Below are 25,597 nucleotides of genomic sequence, written 5' to 3' on the forward strand. Positions count from 1 at the left end.
GAGGGTGTGAAAATGGGTGTAGTGCATGTGTGTGTTCGAGGCCAGGAGAGTTTACCGTCTTGCTCTGATTCTAAACCAAGCATGACTTGACGAGCTTTGAAGCTTTGTAAGAGCATGTGGTGGACATACTGATGGAATGGCACATTGACCCATGACAATGCATTATCACGGAGGGGTTTGACAGTAATTCATTCAAATGTCTTCAAATTAATTTCAACGTTTTGACCGAAGGGTTTCTTGTAACTCCACAAAAATGAGTTATTTTACCGTAATAGGTTAGCATTATGACAAAGTCAGGAGTATTCAACGTCTGTACTGTCATTCCATATTTACTGTTTTATACCTTCTGTCTGTGTTCCATCTCCTCCAAAATGAATATATTTTTTTTAAAATAATTTTTGAATTGTGTTACATAAGGCCGCACAGCAGTGTGTGTGGGTGCGTCGTGTGTGTGTGTGTGTGTGTCTCACGCCGTTCCCCTCTCCTCACCGAACATAGAAAGCCAAGCTGGGCCCTGGTACTAAGAAGGTGATCGCTCCATCAGATGACAGCAGGTCCAATCTGCCCTCTAACAACCTGGACTCTGTCAAACTCACCGACTTCAACTTCCTGGCCGTGCTGGGGAAAGGCAGCTTCGGCAAGGTGAGCCCAGGACTTGTTTTATTAAGGAGGTGAAGTGGTAGTTTCCCGGACACAGATTAAGCCTGGTCCTGGACAGAAAAGCACTTTCAATGAAGATTCTCCATTGATCTCGCTTTTTAGTGTCCATCTGGCTTGTTCTGTGTTTGGGAAGACGCCCCACGATGATTTGTCACAAGTTATTCTTATTGGCTTCTAAAATCAGCTTACCCAACTTGTCATGTTGAATGTCCTGTGTACCACGGGGATGTTCTCTATCGGACAAATCTGAAATTGAGTAAGATCCAAGATCTATGTTGGTGTACGTGAGCAAAATCCAGGACTTGGCCACATCATCCATAATTGGCACAAAACAGAGTCGTAATAATGAATGAGTGCAATGTTTCGGTTTAGACAGTCCGTATCTCGATGTAGCACACCGTGAATAAATGAGTATGTCCACGCGTCAGTTGAGTAATAAGCATACAGTAACAACAAAACAGTTGCGTTAATAACATTACTATCCGCGTTAAGCCGCCCTATTTAGAAGCCTTCTTTCTCACCTTTGACCTCTCGTGTACCTGTGTCGTAGGTGATTCTGGCAGAGATGAAGCCCACAGAGGAGTTGTACGCCATCAAGATCCTGAAGAAGGACGTGGTGATCCAAGATGATGATGTGGAGTGTACCATGATAGAGAAGAGAGTCCTGGCCCAGCAGGACAAACCACCCTTCCTCACCTCACTCCACTCCTGCTTCCAGACCGTGGTATGGAGACGACGGACACATGCATGCACAAGGGGATAAACACGCACACGTACACACACGTACACACACGTGGGCCTATGGGCATGCACAAACACACAATTACTTGCTTTTTGCTGTCCATTGGTGATGCTGATGACGTTGCTCCCAATTCTCATAAGTGTGGTTATTGTGATGGGGTAGGGTTTGTGCCATTACATGTGTCTGTGCAGGCCACACACACAGACATTTGCCAACACACACACACTATATACATATTATTTTTTATCTTACTCGTCAAGCTCCTCTGACACACACACATACACCACACATGTATATACCCACACACACACACACATACACCACACATGTATATACCCACACACACACATACACCACACATGTATATACCCCCCCACACACACACACACATACACCACACATGTATATATACACACACACACACACACACACACATACACCACACATGTATATACCCACACACACACACATACACCACACATGTATATACCCACACACACACACACACATACACCACACATGTATATACCCACACATACACCACACATGTATATACCCACACACACACACACCACACGTGTATATACGCACACATACACCACACATGTATATACACACACACACACACACACACACAAACACATACACCACACACATACACCACACATGTACAGTGCCTTGCGAAAGTATTCGGCCCCCTTGAACTTTGCGACCTTTTGCCACATTTCAGGCTTCAAACATAAAGATATAAAACTGTATTTTTTTGTGAAGAATCAACAACAAGTAGGACACAATCATGAAGTGGAACGACATTTATTGGATATTTCAAACTTTTTTAACAAATCAAAAACTGAAAAATTGGGCGTGCAAAATTATTCAGCCCCTTTACTTTCAGTGCAGCAAACTCTCTCCAGAAGTTCAGTGAGGATCTCTGAATGATCCAATGTTGACATAAATGACTAATGAGGATAAATACAATCCACCTGTGTGTAATCAAGTCTCCGTATAAATGCACCTGCACTGTGATAGTCTCAGAGGTCCGTCAAAAGCGCAGAGAGCATCATGAAGAAAAAGGAACACACCAGGCAGGTCCGAGATACTGTTGTGAAGCAGTTTAAAGCCGGATTTGTATACAAAAAGATTTCCCAATCTTTAAACATCCCAAGGAGCACTGTGCAAGCGATAATATTGAAATGGAAGGAGTATCAGACCACTGCAAATCTACCAAGACCTGGCCGTCCCTCTAAACGTTCAGCTCATACAAGGAGAAGACTGATCAGAGATGCAGCCAAGAGGCCCATGATCACTCTGGATGAACTGCAGAGATCTACAGCTGAGGTGGGAGACTCTGTCCATAGGACAACAATCAGTCGTATATTGCACAAATCTGGCCTTTATGGAAGAGTGGCAAGAAGAAAGCCATTTCTTAAAGATATCCATAAAAAGTGTTGTTTAAAGTTTGCCACAAGCCACCTGGGAGACACACCAAACATGTGGAAGAAGGTGCTCTGGTCAGATGAAACCAAAATTGAACTTTTTGGCAACAATGCAAAACGTTATGTTTGGCGTAAAAGCAACACAGCTGAACACACCATCCCCACTGTCAAACATGGTGGTGGCAGCATCATGGTTTGGGCCTGCTTTTCTTCAGCAGGGACAGGGAAGATGGTTAACATTGATGGGAAGATGGATGGAGCCAAATACAGGACCATTCTGGAAGAAAACCTGATGGAGTCTGCAAAAGACCTGAGACTGGGACGGAGATTTGTCTTCCAACAAGACAATGATCCAAAACATAAAGCAAAATCTACAATGGAATGGTTCAAAAATAAACATATCCAGGTGTTAGAATGGCCAAGTCAAAGTCCAGACCTGAATCCAATCGAGAATCTGTGGAAAGAACTGAAAACTGCTGTTCACAAATGCTCTCCATCCAACCTTACTGAGCTCGAGCTGTTTTGCAAGGAGGAATGGGAAAAAAATTCAGTCTCTCGATGTGCAAAACTGATAGAGACATACCCCAAGCGACTTACAGCTGTAATCGCAGCAAAAGGTGGCGCTACAAAGTATTAACTTAAGGGGGCTGAATAATTTTGCACGCCCAATTTTTCAGTTTTTGATTTGTTAAAAAAGTTTGAAATATCCAATAAATGTCGTTCCACTTCATGATTGTGTCCCACTTGTTGTTGATTCTTCACAAAAAAATACAGTTTTATATCTTTATGTTTGAAGCCTGAAATGTGGCAAAAGGTCGCAAAGTTCAAGGGGGCCGAATACTTTCGCAAGGCACTGTATATATGCACACACACATACACCACACATGTATATATGCACACATACACCACACATGTATATACCCACACACACACCACACACGTGTGTGAAATACCCACACACACACCACACACGTGTGTGTATATACCCACACACACACCACACACGTGTATATACCCACACACACACCACACACATGTACAGTATATACCCACACACACACCACACACGTGTATATACCCACACACACACCACACATGTGTATATACCTACACACACAAAGTTCAATGAAGTTTTTCTTTGTTTTAATCTGTCAGCTTTCTCAGCACTTCTCTCATTCCTCCTTAATCTTTAATCCCTCAATCTCTCTCGCGCAGGGACGACCGTACGGTGGCCAATACACATACACACACACATCCCCAAAGTGGAAATCAAACATTCGATGCATTTTTAAGTGAGGAGAAGTCCAAATCCTCTTCACAATAAGATGCCACTAACACTTTGAGGGTAATTGTTTAAGGAAACCATTTGCCTTGTCTGACAGGTTATTTCAAGCTTATGTTGAGCAAAGTGCATACAATACCGTAAACCTTCTTATAATCTCACAGCGTGATTTAATTTCAAACTATTCTTCAACAATGAGGAGGCGATAATTTAACTAGGGTTTAGTAAGCTGAGGAATACGTAAATAGTCGCCTCTTCAGAACGCACAATGTTGAAGAAGTTTCAAATTAAATCACACTTCCAGATAATAATTAAGCAATAAGGCCTGAGGAGGTGTGGTATATGGCCAATATACCACGGCTAAGGGCTGTTCTTACGCACGACGCAATGCAGAGTGCCTGGATACATGTAATAGTGCCAGACATGCACACAAACATATACAGTTGGCATTGCTGTTATAATTTTAGTTGTCTTCTGTTGTCTTCTGTTTTTTTCTCTTTAGTTCATTTTCTTGGTTGTTGATGCATTTGGGGGTTCTTGAGGTTGGGGAATGGAATTAATTGTATTTTTTGTATTAATTAATTAATTATTTTTTCTTCTTGGGGAGGGACTGTCGGGGGGGGGGGGGGGGATCAGCTGTTGAGGATCTGTGGGGGAGGGTTCGGGTTCATGTCTTCTGTCAGGGCATTGACCCTGGATGTGTGTGTCACTCTGAATGGGAGTCAGGTGGATGACTGGTGTGGTGTAGTTGTTGAGCGGCTTCACTGCAAGTATATTGTATGTTTCGGATATTCAATTAAAAAATAATAATAATAAAAAAAATTAAAAAGTGCCTGGATACAGCACTTAGCCATGCTATATTGGCCATATACCACAAAACCCCCAAGGTGCCTTATTGCTATTATAAACTGGTTACCAATGTAATTAGACCAGTAAATGGTCATATTTTGTCATACCCACAGTCTGATATATCACGTCTTTTAGCCAATCAGTATTCAGGGCTCGACCCACCCAGTGTATAGTGAGGTGTATGTTAAGTTTTGCACTTCAAAAATGTCGCCCTGTGACTAGCACAGGACAGACCGGTAAGAGGCTTCTTGAGGGATTTACTTCAGTTTGACTAGACATAATGGAGTCATACATGGGAAATATTTCTGAGGGGTATACTTTTTCCTCTCATGTTGTTGTTCTGCTTTCTATAGTACTTTCTATAGTACTTTCTATAGTACTACCGTATCCCCTATATGTGACTCAATACTACACAACAGCCTCACCACTGGGTCCTACAGTATAATGAAGAAAGCCTCTCTCTCTGTCTGTCTGACATGGCTGTTATCATGACACAGTATATGAGGGTAGAACAGATGCCAATATTATGAAAACCAATGTTATATGAAATTAAACAGCCCCGTCTCTGTCTCCCCCTCTGCCCAGGACCGGCTGTACTTTGTCATGGAGTATGTGAATGGGGGAGACCTCATGTACCACATCCAACAAGCGGGCAAGTTCAAAGAGCCACAGGCAGTGTAAGTTCCCCTTTCCCCTCGCTTTCACCTTTTATACTGAACAAAAATATAAACACAGCATGTAAAGTCTTGGTCCCATGTTTCTGCTCCCGAGTGGCGCTGCGGTCTAAGGCACTGCATCTCAGTGCAAGAGGCGTCACTACAGTCCCTGGTTCGATTCCAGGCCGTATAACATCCGGCCGCGATTGGGAGTCCCATAGGTCGGCGCACAATGGGCCCAGTGTCGTCTGAGTTTGGCCCGGGGTAGGCCGTTATTGTAAATAAGAATTTGTTCTTAACTGACTTGCCTAGTTAAATAGCTGAAATTAAAGATACCAGAGAATTTTGTCATTTGTCTACCATAAGCCGTCTCCAACGTCGTTTTAGAGAATTTGGCAGTACATCCAACCGGCCTCTCAACCGCAGACCACGTGTAACCACGGCAGCCAAGGACCTCCACAGCTGGCTTCTTCACCTGCGGGATCATCTGAGGAGGGGTGCCGAGGAGCATTCTGTCTGTAATAAAGCCCTAATTCCAGTTGGCTGGGCCTGGCTCCCAAGTGGGTGGGCCTATGTCTTCCAAGGCCCACCCATGGCTGCACCCCTGCCCACACCCCTGCCCAGTCATGTGAAATCCATAGATTAGGGCCTAATGAATTTATTTAAATTTACTGATTTCCTTCAATGAACTGTAACTAAGTAAAATCTTTGAAATTGTTGCATGTTGCAATTATATTTTTGGTCAGGGGGAATACGAGTGTATGTATGTGTGTGTAAAATATAAATAGAGGGCGTGGAAGAGAGAGGGGGAAGGGAGAAGAAGAGTAAAAACTAGACTGGGCACTGCAAAGTACAGAGGAGAAGGAGAAACGACAGCCTAGGTATAAGAATGAATAAATCTATCAGAATGTACCCAGTCTAGCTGAAGCACATTACAGTCGTTTACAATCCTTCCTGTTGAAATGAATGGCTTCAGGGCTGCCTAACATGGAGCATGTCATTGCAGGTTCTATGCAGCAGAGATCTCTGTTGGCCTGTTCTTCCTGCACAAGAAAGGAATCATTTACAGGTGGGTCTTCTTCCAATGTATACCAATTGAGGCACTTTATCCCATTCTAGGATCAATGTTTACCGTACACTGTGTATTGTCAAACCAATAATTCATCAATTTACTAATATAAATGTAAGGAAGTAACAGGAGTGGTATAGAAAAGGCCCTAAAATACAATGGTCGTCTTCATTTGGCCCTTGTCACATGATGCGGGTGTCTCCTGCAGGGATCTGAAGCTGGACAATGTGATGCTGGACTCGGAGGGCCACATTAAGATCGCTGATTTTGGCATGTGTAAAGAGAACATATACGAGGGAGTGACCACTCGCACCTTCTGTGGGACGCCCGACTACATCGCCCCAGAGGTAGGAACAGGGGGAGTGTGTGTGGGGGGAGGGAGTGGGGTGGTCATCTTTGTCATTGTCTGGCCTGCGCCCCCGTCGCCGTGTTAATCCAAATCCGAGTCGACAGCTCAGGATGCGCGCACACACACACACACCGTGTCTACTGAACATTTTGAGTTAGAAAGATTACCGTGTCTACTGAACATTTTGGGTTAGAAAGATTACTGTGTCTACTGAACATTTTGTGTTAGAAAGATTACCGTGTCTACTGAACATTTTGGGTTAAAAAGATTACCGTGTCTACTGAACATTTTGAGTAAGAAAGATTTCTTGTCTCTGAACATTTTGGGTTAGAAAGATTACCGTGTCTACTGAACATTTTGGGTTAGAAAGATTACCGTGTCTACTGAACATTTTGAGTTAGAAAGATTTCTTGTCTCTGAACATTTTGGGTTAGAAAGATTACCGTGTCTACTGAACATTTTGGGTTAGAAAGATTACCGTGTCTACTGAACATTTTGGGTTAGAAAGATTACCGTGTCTACTGAACATTTTGAGTTAGAGAGCATTTTGCATAAGAATCTGCCCTTGATGCAACCAACCCAGTCAAGCACAGCCCAGTGAGGGACATCATATTGATTTCCTCTAAAACGTCCTCGAAGAGGTTCATGGGTGCTGAGGCTGGGTTGACAAGCTGCGATGGTGAGGTGCACACACACACACACACACACACAGGGTGGTTGGGGCGGTGGTGAGCCCCTCTGCAAATGCACCGTCCAGCTCTCGCATCAGGGAATCCAGTCAGGCCCTCATAACTCCACACGTTCTCTCTCTCTTTGACTTTGACAGACTTGAGAGCGTAGAGGTTGATACGATGTTATTAGCTCCAATGAAGGGTTGGAAATGGACATTTACCAAAAAGTCAGATTTCTTAATTGAAGTGAAATTGACCTCAACCCGATAATACGATAATTTTTGCTTCCCCTATATGTGAGTTTCATTCATTTTGTCTTGCTGTTTTTGCGATGTGGAAGTTTGCTATCCTCTGTGTTTGTCGGTGTGTGTGTTCATGCACTTTAGTGTGTGAGAGTGTGCGAGTGTCCGTTTATCTACACGCACCAGTGTGTGTGTCCATGTACAGTGGCTTGTGAAAGGATTCACCCCCTTGGCATTTTTTCTATTTTGTTGCCTTATAACCTGGTACCTGGGGGGGGTTGTATCATTTCATTTACACAACATTCCTACCACTTTGAAGATGCAAAATATGTTTTATTGTGAAACAAACAAGAATAAGACACAAAAAACAGAACTTGAGCGTGCATAACTATTCACCCCCCCCCCCCCCCCCCCCCCCCCCCCCCAAAAAGCAATACTTTCTAGGGCCACCTTTTGCAGCAATTACAGCTGCAAGTCTCTTGGCACTTCTAGACACTGGGATTTTTGCCCATTCTTCAAGGAAAAACTGCTCCAGCTCCTTCAAGTTGGATGGGTTCCGCTGGTGTACAGCAATCTTTAAGTCATACCACAGATTCTCAATTGGATTGAGGTCTGGGCTTTGACTAGGCCATTCCAAGACATTTAAATGTTTCCTCTTAAACCACTCAAGTGTTGCTTTAGCAGTATGTTTAAGGTCATTGTCCTGCTGGAAGGTGAACCTTCGTCCCAGTCTCAAATCTCTGGAGGACTGAAAAATGTCTCTATATTTAGCGCCATCCATCATTCCTTCAATTCTGACCAGTTTCTCAGTCCCTGCCGATGTAAAACATCCCCACAGCATGATGCTGCCACCACCATGCTTCACTGTGGAGATGTTTTCGGGGTGATGAGGGGTGTTGGGTTTGCGCCAGACATAGTGTTTTCCTTGATGGCCAAAATGCTCAATTTTAGTCTCATCTGACCAGAGTACCTTCTTCCATATGTTTGGGGAATCTCCCACATGCCTTTTTGCGAACACCAAATGTGTTTGCTTATTTTTTTCTTTAAGCAATGGCTTTTTTCTGCCCACTCTTCCGTAAAGCCCAGCTCTGTGGAGTGTATGGCTTAAAGTGGTCCTATGGACAGATAATCCAATCTCCGCTGTGGAGTGTTGCAGCTCCTTCAGGGTTATCTTTGGTCTCTTTGTTGCCTCTCTGATTAATGCCCTCCTTTCCTGGTCTGTGAGATTTGGTAGGCGGCCCTCTCTTGGCAGGTTTGTTGTGGTGCCATATTCTTTCCATTATTTAATAATGGATTTAATGGTGCTCAGTGGGATGTTCAAAGTTTCATATTTTTTTATAACCCAACCCTGATCTGTATTACTTGTGTCATGCACAAAGTAGATGTCCTAACTGACTTGCCAAAACTATAGTTTGTTAACAAGAAATTTGTGGAGTGGTTAAAAAAACGAGTTTTAATGACTTCAACCTAAGTGTATTTAAACTTCCGACTTCAACTGTATACTGAGATCATGTGACACTTAGATTGAACACAGGTGGACTTTATTTAACTAATTATGTGACTTCTGAAGGTAATTGATTGCACCAGATCTTATTTAGGGGCTTCATAGCAAAGGGGGTGAAGACAAATGCACGCACCACTTTTCCGTTTTTTTTATTTTTAACAAAAAAAAAAATTCAACCCACTTCACCAATCTGGACTATTTTGTTTATGTCCACTACATGAAATCCAAATAAAAATAATTTTAAATTACAGGTTGTAATGGAACAAAATAGGAACAACGCCAAGGGGGATGAGTACTTTTGCAAGGCACTGTATCTACACGCACCAGTGTTTCTCTCCATGTCCGTGTATCTACACGCACGAGTGTGTGTCTCCATGTCCGTGTATCTACACGCACCAGTGTGTGTCTCCATGTCCGTGTATCTACACGCACCAGTGTGTGTCTCCGTGCATCTACACGCACCAGTGTGTGTCCCTGTGCATATCTGTATGGGAGTACTCTTCCGTGTACTGTAGGTGTGTGTGTGTCTCTTAGTTGCCAGGACCCCCATGTGGAAAAACAGCTCACACGGTCCCTGAGCACCTCTCTCTCTTTTCGCCTGTCACACCGCATTACGCCGCACACACACACACACTGCATTGCTCTACTTCTCTCTCTCTTTCCACTCTTTACCTCTCACCCTGACCTACATAGGCACCCATGGGAAGGCTCTGTGTGCATCCCAAACGGCACCCTGTTTCCTCTATAGCCCTATGGGCCTTGGTCAAAAGCAGTGCACTATAAAGGGAATAGGGTGTCATCTGGGATGCAGCCTCTATCAATCTGAGAGGAATACGTTGGTCACTGTATGCTAATGAGAATTTACACACTGCGTTACCAGAGTAACAAGCCTGTGAGATAGAGAGTGGGAGATGGAGGGGAGGAGAAATAGAGAGGCAGAGAGAGACTGGGAGAGAGGGCGACTGGGAGAGGGAGAGCGACTGGGAGAGGGAGAGCGACTGGGAGAGGGAGAGCGACTGGGAGAGGGAGAGCGACTGGGAGAGGGAGAGCGACTGGGAGAGGGAGCGAGAGAAGCTGCTTTAGCGCTATCTTTGGATTGTCCTCTGGCTCCTTGTTTTGGCTTCAACAACTTACTCCCTATTTTTAGGTTTTGTGCAATTAGTGGTTGCGGTGACAGATGTTTTCAGATCAGAGCAATTCGTTTCTGTGTTCAATCCTCTGTGTTGACAGAGGAAGAAGTCGTGAGAGGAGAGAGCGAGAAACTGCCCAAGTACATTTTTGCACTTTGTCAGTGTGCACTAAACTCAGCCTGACCTCCCATTTTGCCTCGCTCCCCAAAGCCTTTAGCGATAGCAGCTAACATTAGGCAAGACGGCGACCCTTCAACTGCTCTGCCATGCACTGAGTAGCAGTTGCCCTACAGATCTAGCTTATCTTGCCCATAACCTAACCCCAACCATTAGAGGCAAGTTGACGAGGGTGTAACTCAATATACTTTACAGGTGCAAGAAAATGCTTTATTCTCTTGTAAGATGGCTTAATGTCCAGTACTCACCGTGATACATGCCACTTGGGCCGACCTCACTTCAACCTGCTGTAATGTTGTTTCTGAGATCAGGCTGAGGTTGTGTTCTGTAGTGTTTAGTAGTTATCTTGTGTCCGTAGTTTCTATGTGCACCGGGTTATATTAAGAGGTGGTAGTAGTGGTGGAAGCCTTGAGTAGCTATGAGTGATCCAGAACTGTCACATAGCATTAGGCCTGCCGGGAGACATCCACCGCAGCTCAGATGGACACAACAGCACGCACACTCGCGCACACAGTATGTTACATTGAGTGATCTGGCCATAGGCCTCTATGGAGTGTGGGAAATGAAAGAAAACAACATGAGAAAGTGGAGCGACGGGTCATCAGAGTGTGTGTCCCTATCACATTCATTATGATGCCAAACCAGAGAAGAGACATTCATGTACACAGATACAAACTGCATTCACACAAACACACTCAGTCAGTCTCACAGACAGACAGACAGAGACCGACACACACACACACACACTTAACTCAAATTAGTATTCCCACAGAAAACACTACACACACTTCGCCACGCAGTGCTGTGCATGGAGTTGAAGGGCACCATTTGCCCTGTGTCATTGTGACAGGCGACAGGCAAGGACAGCGGTGTCACGTTGGTGCTCGCTGCAGTATGGCCTGAAGCAAATCTAAATACCTCTCTCTGCGTCTCTCTCGCTCTCGCTATATATACAGTGCCTTGCGAAAGTATTCGGCCCCCTTGAACTTTGCGACCCTTTGCCACATTTCAGGCTTCAAACATAAAGATAAAAAATTGTATTTTTTTGTGAAGAATCAACAACAAGTGGGACACAATCATGAAGTGGAACGACATTTATTGGATATTTCAAACTTTTTTAACAAATCAAAAACTGAAAAATTGGGCGTGCAAAATTATTCAGCCCCCTTAAGTTAATACTTTGTAGCGCCACCTTTTGCTGCGAATACAGCTGTAAGTCGCTTGGGGTATGTCTCTATCAGTTTTGCACATCGAGAGACTGACATTTTTTCCCATTCCTCCTTGCAAAACAGCTCGAGCTCAATGAGGTTGGATGGAGAGCATTTGTGAACCGCAGTTTTCAGTTCTTTCCACAGATTCTCGATTGGATTCAGGTCTGGACTTTGACTTGGCCATTCTAACACCTGGATATGTTTATTATTGAACCATTCCATTGTAGATTTTGCTTTATGTTTTGGATCATTGTCTTGTTGGAAGACAAATCTCCGTCCCAGTCTCAGGTCTTTTGCAGACTCCATCAGGTTTTCTTCCAGAATGGTCCTGTATTTGGCTCCATCCATCTTCCCATCAATTTTAACCATCTTCCCTGTCCCTGCTGAAGAAAAGCAGGCCCAATCCATGATGCTGCCACCACCATGTTTGATAGTGGGGATGGTGTGTTGCTTTTACGCCAAACATAACGTTTTGCATTGTTGCCAAAAAGTTCAATTTTGGTTTCATCTGACCAGAGCACCTTCTTCCACATGTTTGGTGTGTCTCCCAGGTGGCTTGTGGCAAACTTTAACCGACACTTTTTATGGATATCTTTAAGAAATGGCTTTCTTCTTGCCACTCTTCCATAAAGGCCAGATTTGTGCAATATACGACTGATTGTTGTCCTATGGACAGAGTCTCCCACCTCAGCTGTAGATCTCTGCAGTTCATCCAGAGTGATCATGGGCCTCTTGGCTGCATCTCTGATCAGTCTTCACCTTGTATGAGCTGAAAGTTTAGAGGGACGGCCAGGTCTTGGTAGATTTGCAGTGGTCTGATACTCCTTCCATTTCAATATTATCGCTTGCACAGTGCTCCTTGGGATGTTTAAAGCTTGGGAAATGTTTTTGTATCCAAATCCGGCTTTAAACTTCTTCACAACAGTATCTCGGACCTGCCTGGTGTGTTCCTTGTTCTTCATGATGCTCTCTGCGCTTTTAACGGACCTCTGAGACTATCACAGTGCAGGTGCATTTATACGGAGACTTGATTACACACAGGTGGATTGTATTTATCATCATTAGTCATTTAGGTCAACATTGGATCATTCAGAGATCCTCACTGAACTTCTGGAGAGAGTTTGCTGCACTGAAAGTAAAGGGGCTGAATAATTTTGCACGCCCAATTTTTCAGTTTTTGATTTGTTAAAAAAGTTTGAAATATCCAATAAATGTCGTTCCACTTCATGATTGTGTCCCACTTGTTGTTGATTCTTCACAAAAAAATACAGTTTTATATCTTTATGTTTGAAGCCTGAAATGTGGCAAAAGGTTGCAAAGTTCAAGGGGGCCGAATACTTTCGCAAGGCACTGTATATTACTGTCATGATCGGATGATGCTGTGAGGATATCACATTCCTTGTTGAACTGCAATCCTTGGAGAACTTGCCAGAGCTCTGAGACGTGTGTGTGTGTTGAGGTAAGGTGATTATTTGTGTAATGCTAGTGAAGTGCTAGTTGCCATTGTGTGGAGATGTTACCTTCCTTAAAAGGTTGTTGGTTTGCGCCCAGGTCTGGAAGATGGACCAAATGCTACTTTATCTTAAAGATAACACCGCTGAATACCTAACATGAGGTAAAGACAAAGGATTTTAAGTGTTCACATAAAATATATCATGTTACTCAACAGGTTTTGAATTTGAGTTTATTCCTGTTTTAATTGCAAACAGAATGGAAAGAAAAATAGAGTCGTAGCAACCTTTTTACAGTAACCTAGCATTGCCATAATTCCCATCAATGGACCTTTACGTCATAGAGTCCATAGGTATTTGAGTGAGTAAATAGCTAAGAGTTAGCTACTGAGTAAATAGCTAAGAGTTAGCTACTGAGTAAATAGCTAAGAGTTAGCTACTGAGTAAATAGCTAAGAGTTAGCTACTGAGTAAATAGCTAAGAGTTAGCTACTGAGTAAATAGCTAAGAGTTAGCTACTGAGTAAATAGCTAAGAGTTAGCTACTGAGTAAATGGCTAAGAGTTAGCTACTGAGTAAATGGCTAAGAGTTAGCTACTGAGTAAATGGCTAAGAGTTAGCTACTGAGTAAATGGCTAAGAGTTAGCTACTGAGTAAATGGCTAAGAGTTAGCTACTGAGTAAATGGCTAAGAGTTAGCTACTGAGTAAATGGCTAAGCGTTAGCTACTGAGTAAATAGCAGAATGCCATTGAAGGTACTGAAGTTGTAGCTGTTGTCATCATCGTAGATCTATGAGTACCGAGGGGCATGTAGACCTGGTCTCCTACCTCAAGCATCAACACAAGCCCATTAGATCCATTATCTGCAAGGTCACCAAATGCGTGATCTGCAGTGGCAGCAATACGTTCCCTGTTCTTACACAGGAAAACGTACCCAGGTTTGGCTCCAAATGCATTGCAATAGAAGGTGACGTGGTAGAGTCCTCTCATTGGTGCTGTGAAGATATCTAGGGCAAATGAGGAGCTTTTAGATATCACGTCTACATAAAACATTTACAGTATATTCAAGTATATTATGGTTTAGTGCATCACATTACCTGTGGTAGGTTTATAGAGGTTGCCAATGTTTGTGAAGAACTTTTTGTAGACAAGGGTCGTTTCAGTGTTGAAAGGTCCTACAGTATGTTCCCAGCCTTGATTCCCAGTGCTGCAGAGAAGGCCACCATAGGTCTATCTATTTGACAGTTGACTTCCAATTAAGGTTTTCCTGACCGTGTGATCTGAGGGTCATGTGTTTTTTCCTAAATCTGCACTATTGGTGATTTTTAAATGCTTTTATTGGTGACTGTTTTGAGTAAGTCTGAATATATTGTCAAAGCTAGTGTAGGTATTCTCTAGTGGTTGAACCTTTGCAATGTTTATCTATGCATGACAAGTTTTACAATGCATAATGGCCGCATTATATATCCTTTTGTGCACGAATGGAATGTTCCCTGGAGGACTTTGTTCCAATTCAACGTGGCTACCTTTCAATCATGTTCAAGTGCTTAAGAAACGTCAACAGTTATGGATTGACGTGACCTGCTTCTATTACCGCTATTTCAGTTTGGGTAAATGTTTCACAAAGCTATTGTCTCTCTTCACAGTATCCGTATGAGTCATGTGTTTGGGTTTCAAATACTTCATCTGTGCCTGGTTGAGCATTCCTTGCTTTAATAAACTAATAGAAACAGTCCCCAAATGGCACTCCAAGCAGACTTAAGCGAACGCTCAAAATATTATGAAATGTTTATTTAAGGATGTGATCCCAGGTCTGGTGTTTACCTCAAGGAGTATGTGAGCGCCTGTAAATCATTCTTTCAAGATAACCTTCTCATTCAGGTCATGTTTTTTTTCTCCCAATCCTTTAACCCATGATAAATACATTGAAGAAGGACACAAAGCTATAAGCAACAGCAAATGTTTTGCCAGACCTCGAAAGTGCACTCTGCAGTACACCCGAGAATACGAATGAGAACATATTACACCTCAGAATAGGCTACATGTACAATGTGATAGTAACAATGAATCAGCATAAAATGTATAAAACAACATCACACGTCGCTGTTGGTTTGTGTACAGTAAAATCAGGATGGAAGCTGCCAGAGGCAGGGTTATTATGCGTGTCATTCTGTAAACACCACAGATGTACTAAACCGAGAGAGATATAGATTTTTTTAAATAAACAGTGTTAATCTTGTTAATCTTGTCCAAAAATTCAACTTACCACTAGCTGTCAATCAGATGGTGTGGAACTTATCCCCACACAGAATATACTGGGCAAAGAGCAGAATGCCAGTGAAGGTGCTGAGGTTGCGGTCATTTTCTACCCAGATCCATGAGTTGGCTTCAAGGCACGCCTAGACCTGATCTCCCTCCTCAAGCATCAGTACAGCCCTGTTAGATTCATTGTCTGAACCATCACTAGATGTTATGGGATCTGCCGTACCAACATGAACAGAAATGCTCCATATGTATGGCAATAGAAGGTGAAGTGGTGGAGTCCTCTCACTGGTGCCATACCTGTAGCGAAGGAGCTTAATAAATGGTTTATAAATATACCGATTTTGATCAATCATTACAATTATAAATAGTTTACTGATGGTATTGCTTAACAAAAGTGTTTTGTTTTGTTTTTATCAGCACAATGTAAATAGTGATATTACTAATGTAAGAAGAATCCGGACACACCAGATATGGGGTCAATTCAGAATTTAGTTGTGAATTGCTCTTTCATTCAAATTAATTCACCATTTGAATTGGAATTGGACACACCCCAAAGGAAAATATTTTGATATTTTAATCAAATGAAGTCAAATTAAATGCATTGCAGTTCAATTAAACTCAAATGGCTAATGTACTCTACACATCACTGTACACATTTACATGTTTTCATCAATTATAGATGGTTACCAGTTATATGTTACAGTAAATTAGGAATTAGCAAATCTATACAGTACATTGCCCAGGAAATATATGCATTCCCTGTTGCAATGGTAAAGGTATAGATCTACCAGGAAAAGAATAAGCTAAAACTTTCAAAAGTGAACTGTCACTTTAACCTTTTTCCGTAATGTTATTGTTTGTGCTTCACATTACCGGTTTGGGGGATTGTTGGCGATGACCTTCCCGTACACCAAAGTACTTTCAGTGTTGAACGGTCCTTTTGTTGCTTCCGGAACCATCCTCTTGTCAGTGCAGCTGAGAATGCCCGTCTTTCTGTGAAGACAACGATTACACATTCTTAGGTACATTATGATGAGGTCATAATGCATTACAAGATGCTTATAATGAATCATAAGTCATTGGGCCTGTCCGAATACCAATGCTAGTTTTATAGTATGTGAAACTTCAGAAATGTAAGATGATTTGAAATGCCATGGTGTCCTATTCAGCGTTTCATCTATTATGACTTGACAGCACACTTGAGGAAGAGGATAATCTTATCAGACCCACGTGTATTTGGCAATAGCCGATAATCAGAAGAGGGAACGTGCTGTTCCAAAATGAACAGTGGCGCGAACAGACGCGATTGTGCATTTAGATGGCGCCTTCTCAATATGGACGAGCCTAGTATGTTGTTGCTTACTGCATACATTTTTTACTGAACCGTATGTTCTAAATAGTATATAGATTGGTTCGTATATTTAGTACCCAGTGCCACATAATAATTGATTTATAAGACGTAATAATCATACATCCTTTTGAACAAGTAATAATATGTTAACTCTTTTCCTTGATTAATTTTCCTTAATTCATCAAGCTGGTTTCCTGTATTTCTCAGTCTGGTTCTCAGCTCCTCTTCCTGGACCCAACTGGTACTGTCTGGCCTCCATAGTTTCCATTTTGTCTTGGTTTGGGTCAGCTCAACTATCTGCTCGACCAGCATCTCTTTCAGCATAGTGTGGAAGGCAGGAGGTGTGATATCTTTGTCTCGCTGTTGCTTATTGACAACCACTCCACCTTCATGTCCACTGTCTGACTGACACAGTGCCCCAGACAGGCAGTAGCACAACCATGTCAGCTGCAGAACTATAATGGTCTTCATTCTCAATATGGACTATTGAGTCGTTTTGTCTCCTGTGTAATTTCTGATCCCTGGCCCAGGGGTTTGTAAGCATGTATCCATCTGAAACGTTACCTAAGATAGACCTGTTGTTGATGTACACTACTGGTCAAAAGTTTGGACACACCTACTCATTCAAGGGTTTTTCTTTATTTTTACCATGTTCTACATTGTAGAATAATATTGAAGACATCAAAACTATGAAATAACACATATGGAATCGTATAGTAACCAAAAAAGTGTTAAACAAATCAAAATATATTTTATATTTTAAGATTCTTCAAAAAGCCACCCTTTGCCTTGATGACAGCTGTCCACACTCTTGGCATTCTCTCAACCATAAAAACCCTTGAATGATTAGGTGTCGTAGAACTTTTGACCGGTAGTGTAGCTCATGGAGATGGAATCAATTTTGACCTGTTCAGTTTAGTTTGAGACTGAGTATGGCCTGGTAAGCCAAAAAGACAGGACGACAAACAGAAAACAATCCCAATATTGTATTTACTGTTAGGGAAACAGGTTGAAGTCTTGCTTGTGTGCTCACGTATGTGTAAGAGAGGGATGACTGTTTGAGTTTTTGCGATTGCCAGCCAGTTTAGGAGTATGTGCGTATGTGTGTGCATTGATTTTGTTTGTGTGTCCAGCTCTCTAAAGCCCGAAGGTAAGTGGCTTGCGTGCCATGACGGCACAGTGCAGAGCCAGAGGTGCCTTTCAGGGCTCTCAAGGGGCAGGCGGAGGTCAGGTTTTACACAGAAAAAGTCACAGGGCAATGTGGAGAAGAACTGCTCTCACATATCACACCCTACTGTGTGAAGGTGGGGGTAAAAGGTGTGTGCGCGTGTGATAGAGAGCGGAAGAAAGAGGAGAGTGTTTGTGGGTGCTTGTAAGAATGTATGACAGAGACTGGAGTTAAACACCAACTACATAAGCAGCGTAACTCCGATCAGCTCATTAAAGCTTCACATTACTCATTCATAATCACTGCATATCATCATCTGTTATGCATATGTATACCTGCTCATAGGAGTTTAACCTACATGATATACTTACTGTCATGGTGGGGTACTATTAAGGAGGTCAAGTGCTTGCGTCAGGTGTATTAAGGCGTGACGACCATCTTTGTGTATGATGAACTGTGCAGTGCCTCTTCAAATAAGATCACACACAAAAACACACTCTCCTTACACACATACAAAGACACACACACAAAGACACCCTCTCCTTATACTGTGCGTGAAAAACAAAGCGCTGACCTCTTTCCCCACCTCATCTCCATGACATAATGGCCTATGTTTTATTGATGGTCTTCCTCTGGCAATCCCTCATGTTGATGTATTAATTGATGCACTCGTTTTGTTGGACACGTCCTCTGAAAATAAGTTCTCGTTTGCTACACTTTCCAACATGACACAGGAAGACACTCGTGTTTTCCTTCGGATACTCAAGGCACCTCTTCATCTTCATTTCTGCCGGTAGCCTATTAGTTGTGCAGCTGCTTCTCCCCTAGCACTGTTGGGGCTTCAGGTGTCTTGTTCTCTGCTTCCATCATCTGTTCAATGAAAGTCCCTTTATGTGCACATGCATGCATAATGTGTTCTTGCATGCGTGGGGTGTACTTACCCCAGCTGTTATTGCACAAGTAGAGATACGCCACCCACCACTTCACAAAACGATAACATTGTCTCCCTCCATTTGTTTAGCATCAGTGAATTCTCCAATGGACGTCACAACAGTACTTTGCTTTGCATCAATGGATTTTCCCTCCACAACATAGCAGTACTTCGCTCCATCCAGCAAGGCTGTCTTAATGTCTTCATTAGAATGGATCCAATGATAAGCTGGGGGGATACAACAGCAGATGGTGAAACTGGTTGACAGGATGTGCCTGCTCTCTCAGTGATGAACCAGGTTCCCTCTAGAAGAGGATGCTAATTGCTAATAAGAGCTAGATTGACTGGTGGAGCGTGTGTGGAAGGCATGTGTCTCGGGCTCTCTTGGGTACTGTCAGTTAGCAATAGACATATCGTGACGACAATGTGAAAGGCTAGTGTGTGTGTTTGTGCATATGAATGTGTTACAGTAGCTGATGCAGAGTGTGGTGTGAGACAAAACGTTGTTTTTAAATGTGTGTGTGCCTGTCTCTTTGTCTGTAATGTGTATATACTTTGCCAGCAGTTCACCTTCTGTGAACATGTACATTGTCTTATCTAATCCCATGTAACTCTTTTCATCCCTCTCTCGCCTCTCTCTCCCTCTCCCTCCCTCTCTTGCCCTCTCTCTCTCTCCCTCCCTCCCTCCCCAGATTATTGCATACCAGCCATACGGGCTATCAGTGGATTGGTGGGCATATGGAGTGCTGCTCTATGAAATGTTGGCAGGACAGGTGAGTGTGCCCCCCAGCTTTCTCTACTAGAGGTCGACCAATTGTGGTTTTTCAACGTCGATACCGATTATTGGAGGACCAAAAAAAGCCAAACCCGGGCCAATACTGAATGAACACTTATTTTAACTTAACTTCATTAGGGTAGGGGGCACTATTTTCACTTCCGGATTAAAAGGGTGCCCAAAGTTAACTGCCTGTTACTCAGGCCCAGAAGATTTGGTAGATTTGGATAGAAAACACTAACGTTTCTAAAACTGTTAAATCGTCATCTGTGAGTATAACAGAACTAATATGGCAGGCGAAACCCAGAGGACAAACCACCCCCCAAAAATTCAGCTTACCACTATTTTCAATGGCATGTATTTTAATAATAAGGCCAAGTCCTCCCAGATTGCAGTTCCTAGGGCTTCCACTAGATGTCAACAGTCTTTTTGGTTTCAGTGTTTCCAAGCACGTGGAGGAAAGCGCGTTCTTTCTTATTTATCGCCGATATTGAACATAGTATTCTCCGTCTTAAATTGTATCATTTATTTGTTTATTAGTAACGTTTATTAGTAACTGAGCTGCCTACCACCTCTCAGTAAGACTGCTCTATCAAATCATAGACTTTTATATTATAATATAATTATATTATAATATAATAAACACAGAAATAAGAGTCTTTGGTCATTAATATGGTCAAATCCGGAAACCATCATTTCGAAAACATGTATTCTTTATTCTTTCAGTGAAATACGGAACCGTTCCATATTTTATTGAACAGGTGGCAACCCTAAGTCTAAATATTGCTGTTACATTGCACAACCTTCAATGTTATGTCATAATTATGTAAAATTCTGGCAAATTAGTCCGCAACGAGCCAGGCGGCCCAAACTGTTGCATATACCCTGACGGCATGCAATGAGCGCAAGAGAAGTGACACAGTTTCCCTAGTTAATATTGCCTGCTAACATGAATTTCTTTTAACTAAATATGCAGGTTTAAAAATATATATACTTCTGTGTATTGATTTTAAGAAAGGCCTTGATGTTTATGGTTAGGTACATTCGTGCAACGATTGAGCCTTTTTCGCGAATGTGCTTTTGTTAAATCATCACCTGCACCGCATTGATTATATGCAACGCCGGACAAGCTAGTTAACCTAGTAATATCATCAACCATGTGTAGTTAACTAGTGATTATGTGAAGATTGTTTTTATAAGATACTTTTTTAATGCTAGCTAACAACTTACCTTGGCTCTTTGCTGCACTCGCGTAACAGGTGGTCAGCCTGCCACACAGTTTCCTCGTGGAATGCAATGTAATCGGCCGTAATCGGCTTCCAAAAATGCCGATTACCGATTGTTATGAAAACTTGAAATCGGCCATGCTGATTAATCGGCCGACCTCTACACTGTATATGACATGAGTATAATTGATATGGAAATGTCAAGTGCACATTTGGACTCCTGTGTTTGATATCATACAAGCAGGGCAAAGCGGTATTTACTATAATCCTCATGTCTCATCATTCAAAATACATAGTCCTCTTAATTTACAGCATTTCCCTCAGTCAGACAACAGAACATTTGCTAAAGTTCCCCAACTATCTGGAGGGAGAGGGGCACCTTCTTGTCTTGCGAGGTGCTCAAGTTCATAATGGCTGTCACTCAAAACCCATACAGCGCTGTGAAGGGCAGAGCCAGAGCTCTGAAGTCATGTATAGCATTTTACTGTACAGCCACTGTGTTCCAATCTGGAATATTCAACCCGTGAATGGATATGAGTGTAAAGGCTTAACAGATGCTTTTCGGTTATGTCCATAACCGTCCCAACCATCAGTAAGGGCAACTCAAAAAGATATTTAGTTGACTGGCTACGCTATCGAATACTCTGAGTGAGCATCCGAAATGGTATTCCCTATATAGTGTACTACTTTTGACCAGAGCCTTACTACCAGTGGAGGCTGGTGGGAGGAGCTATAGGAGGATGGGCTAATTGTAATGGCTGGGATGGTATTAATGGAACGGAGTCAAACGTGATATCCATGATGTGTTTGATACCATTCCATTAATTCCATTCCAGCCATTATAATGAGCAGATCCTCCTAAAGCTCCTCCCATCAGCCTACACTGTACACTACATAGGGTATAGCCATATAGGGCGCCATTTGAGATGCGGCCAGTGCTAACTCCCTGCTGCTGTGTTCAGTAAGGGTGATGGGTTTGTTTGCTCCCTGTGTGTTTGGGGCCCCAGTGGCCAGGAGCTTCATCTCGTCCCGTTCACTGGGCAGAAACAGATGGCGTGATGGATGAGCAGCAGCCCAGCCATCTACTAAGGGAAGGCCCTGGGGCAACTTTGGTTTTTATACCCTTTTACAGTACACACTCACAGGCCAAAAGTAGATCATTTGGCTTATATGACCTCAGGATTGTAGGGGCGTGGGTCGACTGTGTGGGTGAGAGGTGTGTGTGTGTTTCCCCCTCAAGAGGGTGTTCAGTGCAGTGTACTGTGTATCAGATAAAGAGAGCAGAAAGCAGCCTAGGTATCTCTTGCCAAAGGGTTTAGTCTAGTGGAAATTAAAAATATTACATTTATGATGTGTCACAATGCACACATTATGGTTCGTAATGATAGAGGTGGAGGGAGAAAATAGCTGGACCATCGAGTCCATTTCCCTCCCAGCTGGCCACTTTTGTCTGGAACTTGTTTCTTTCACTCTCTATGGTCTAGACCTCTTTCGTTGATTTTTATCTTCCGTTTCATAAACGTTTTGTATATTTTTTTTCTCTTTTTTCCCCTCTATCGCTCTCTCGCTCTCGCGTAACAAGCCGCTATAACAACCCTTATTCAGTTGTATTACTGGACTGAGAAGGAGTAGAATATACACACATACAATGGCTTTGAGCAGGTGCTTTGGTACCGAAGTGTGAATGTTTATCAGCAAAGACCGTTCTTCCATGTGTGTTTTTATGACAATGTTTGGAACTTTAGACCACCGAAGGGTTAACCAGGTTAGTTCATGTTTATTCTGTTTATTCCCCCCCCCCCCCCATAATACTCTGTTCAAATTAGCCTTGGAATCCCCTTGATGCAAAAATGAAAACAGCAAGTGCGTGTCGGACACAATCACCACAGCACACAATGTCAAATTGGTGTTTTTCAAAGGAAATGTTTCCCTTTTTATGCCAAGCTTGTTTTAAGCAGTCCTGTGAGGCCAGCTTTTCTGGCTGTTTGTGTAGCCAGCATTACATTTCTAATTGTCTTTGTTCTCCTAAAATTCCATTAAAGCTGACTTTTTATACAGTTGACATCTGCATTACAGACTCTGCTGAGTTGCGGACTGGGCCCTGTTTAGAAATGACCCCTGAAAAATAGCTATGACATTAAGATACTAGATAGATTATCATGAATTTAACTTGTTTGATTGAAGGTGAAGGTCAAAATGACTGATAAGACATAATATTTGAGGTCATTACAGATGTACTACACATTCTGATGTTAACATTTACATAATATTGTCAACATATTTACAACATGTGCATAACATTTGCAAACTATTTACAACATGTATATAAAATACTCAACCCATTTACAACATGTGTATAACATTCTCAACCTATTTACATGCATAAAACATTCCCAGCATATTTACAAAATGTATATAACATTCTCAACCTATTTACAACATGTATATAACATTCTCAACATATTTACAACATGTATATAACATTCTCAACATATTTACAACATGTATATAACATTCTCAACCTATTTACAATATGTATATAACATTCTCAACCTATTTACAACATGTATATAACATTCTCAACCTATTTACAACGTGTATATAACGTTCTATGTAACGTATTGTTCCGCAGCCCCCGTTTGATGGTGAGGATGAGGACGAGCTCTTCCAGTCCATCATGGAGCACAACGTGTCGTACCCCAAGCAAATGTCCAAAGAGGCCGTGTCCATCTGCAAAGGGGTGAGTACGACCTTTGACCCAAAGAACCCTTTGAACCTCAGCCCCTCTCATAGAAATATAGAATTACTAGAATGGAAATTCCCATTGAAGTCAATTCATTATATTTCTATGGCCCCCTATGCCTTCACACCCTGCCCCACAACCATCACCCTTAAACCCATGGTCTTCCCCACTCCCCTTTGAAGCTAGTCTCTCACCCCTTCTCTCGTCACCTGTCATCAATAACACTTAGTCCCATACCCACTGTGACCTAGGTCCAATTATTAACACTTCATGAAGTCAACCTTTTGAAGCTGTCTTTACAATGACCTTTATGAAGACACTATCCATTAGCATGTACAGTAGGAAGAGCAAGAAGTGATACATCGATAGAATCTATGTCGATAGATATGACTGACTTTGACATGTGACCTTTAGACTGGAGGTTTTGTCGTTGAAGGATCTATTACTATAGTCTATAGGCACGGGGGTTACTACCTACATAGCTAAGGGCATACTGTACTATAGGGGGGAAGTGGATTCAAAACAAGCGGGATTGGAGAAGCACAGTGAGGAGTTATGGATGTGTGTATCTCACCCCTATTCATCACCGATGTAGCGCCCACCTGTGTTATGGTGGGTGGCCGTCTGCGCTCTTTGAAGGTCCTTTAGATCAAATAGTGTCTGTTACAGGTGCGTAGGTTTCAAAATAGGAGAACGAGGAGAGATGACTTAAAAGCTTAAAGCTAATATTTCCTTATTTTTGACAGTGTGTGGGTCTCCATCTCTCCTAGTACCCACCTGTGTGCATATATTGGACTGCAGCCATATTGTGCCAAAAACGAATTAAAGGCAGAGAAAGAGGGAGACACATTGGGAAAGGTGTGCGTGTGTAAGAGAGGAGTGGTGAAGGCGCTAATAACACGAGCAGGAGGAGATAAGGAGCGTTCCGGAGCTGAGCCGAGTCAATGAACTGTGTGATAACACACTGGTGTCCACACCTCCCCACTTCAACCCTCAGAGCTCACACATCCTCTCTGCCTCTCCTTCTATCTAGCCATCTCTCTATCCCTTTCTCTCACTCTCCCCTTTCTCACACTACCACCACTTTCTAACAACTGTCTCTGCAATCTGTCTGCCCCTCAACTTCTCTGCAAACCCTCTCTCTCGCTCTCTTTGTCTCCGCCTCTTTCGCATCGCTCTCTCCTCAAAAAAAATTAAGATTCTACATCTGTAGTATTTAGGTTGCAGCAGAAATGTCCTACAGCGTTTTTACCTCAAATCCATCCATCTATCCCAAATGGCACCCTATTCCCTTTGTAGTGCACTACTTTTGACCAGGGCCCATAGGGAAGAGAGTGAGGTCCCTCCATTGTTTCTGCAGATGGGGGATTTGCTTTGATCCAATGCTCTGCCTTTGTGGACGGGCCATCCTCTAAGGCTCGCATGAATAAAAGGTCTCGGGGAGGTTTGTGCGTATGTGTGTTCTAGCAAGGAGAGAACACTGAGAACCTGGTCATGATCCCTTAGCTCATCAGCCATAGACACACAGAGTCATTCTCAGGCTGCTTTTGGGCCTCAAGTTTACGTTTTGTCAACACTTTTAGTCAAGCAAAAGCAGACAGGATTCCGTTTGCAGCGTACATGGGTTCCCTTTTCACGTGTAGGGGAACTGCATGAGCTGTGAACACAACCCTGACAAATTACTTTTTCCTTTTCACCAGCTGTGACACAC

General features: G+C 42.6%; 1 protein-coding gene across 3 annotated transcripts in view; it reads left to right on the forward strand.

Annotated features, from left to right (window-relative positions):
• LOC110493701 (protein kinase C alpha type) overlaps positions 1 to 25,597 on the forward strand; it is a 217,197-nt gene that overhangs the window by 169,340 nt on the left and 22,260 nt on the right. For all 3 annotated transcript variants that reach the window (XM_036949695.1, XM_036949696.1, XM_036949697.1), the window contains 7 exons: positions 499 to 642; positions 1,211 to 1,384; positions 5,555 to 5,646; positions 6,632 to 6,694; positions 6,903 to 7,041; positions 19,835 to 19,915; positions 23,776 to 23,883. In XM_036949695.1, coding sequence (XP_036805590.1) covers positions 499 to 642; positions 1,211 to 1,384; positions 5,555 to 5,646; positions 6,632 to 6,694; positions 6,903 to 7,041; positions 19,835 to 19,915; positions 23,776 to 23,883 — 801 coding nt within the window. The remainder of the gene's footprint in view (positions 1 to 498; positions 643 to 1,210; positions 1,385 to 5,554; positions 5,647 to 6,631; positions 6,695 to 6,902; positions 7,042 to 19,834; positions 19,916 to 23,775; positions 23,884 to 25,597) is intronic.

This window comes from Oncorhynchus mykiss, chromosome 17 (genome assembly GCF_013265735.2).
Source record: "Oncorhynchus mykiss isolate Arlee chromosome 17, USDA_OmykA_1.1, whole genome shotgun sequence".
NCBI classification, from domain to species: domain Eukaryota; kingdom Metazoa; phylum Chordata; class Actinopteri; order Salmoniformes; family Salmonidae; genus Oncorhynchus; species Oncorhynchus mykiss.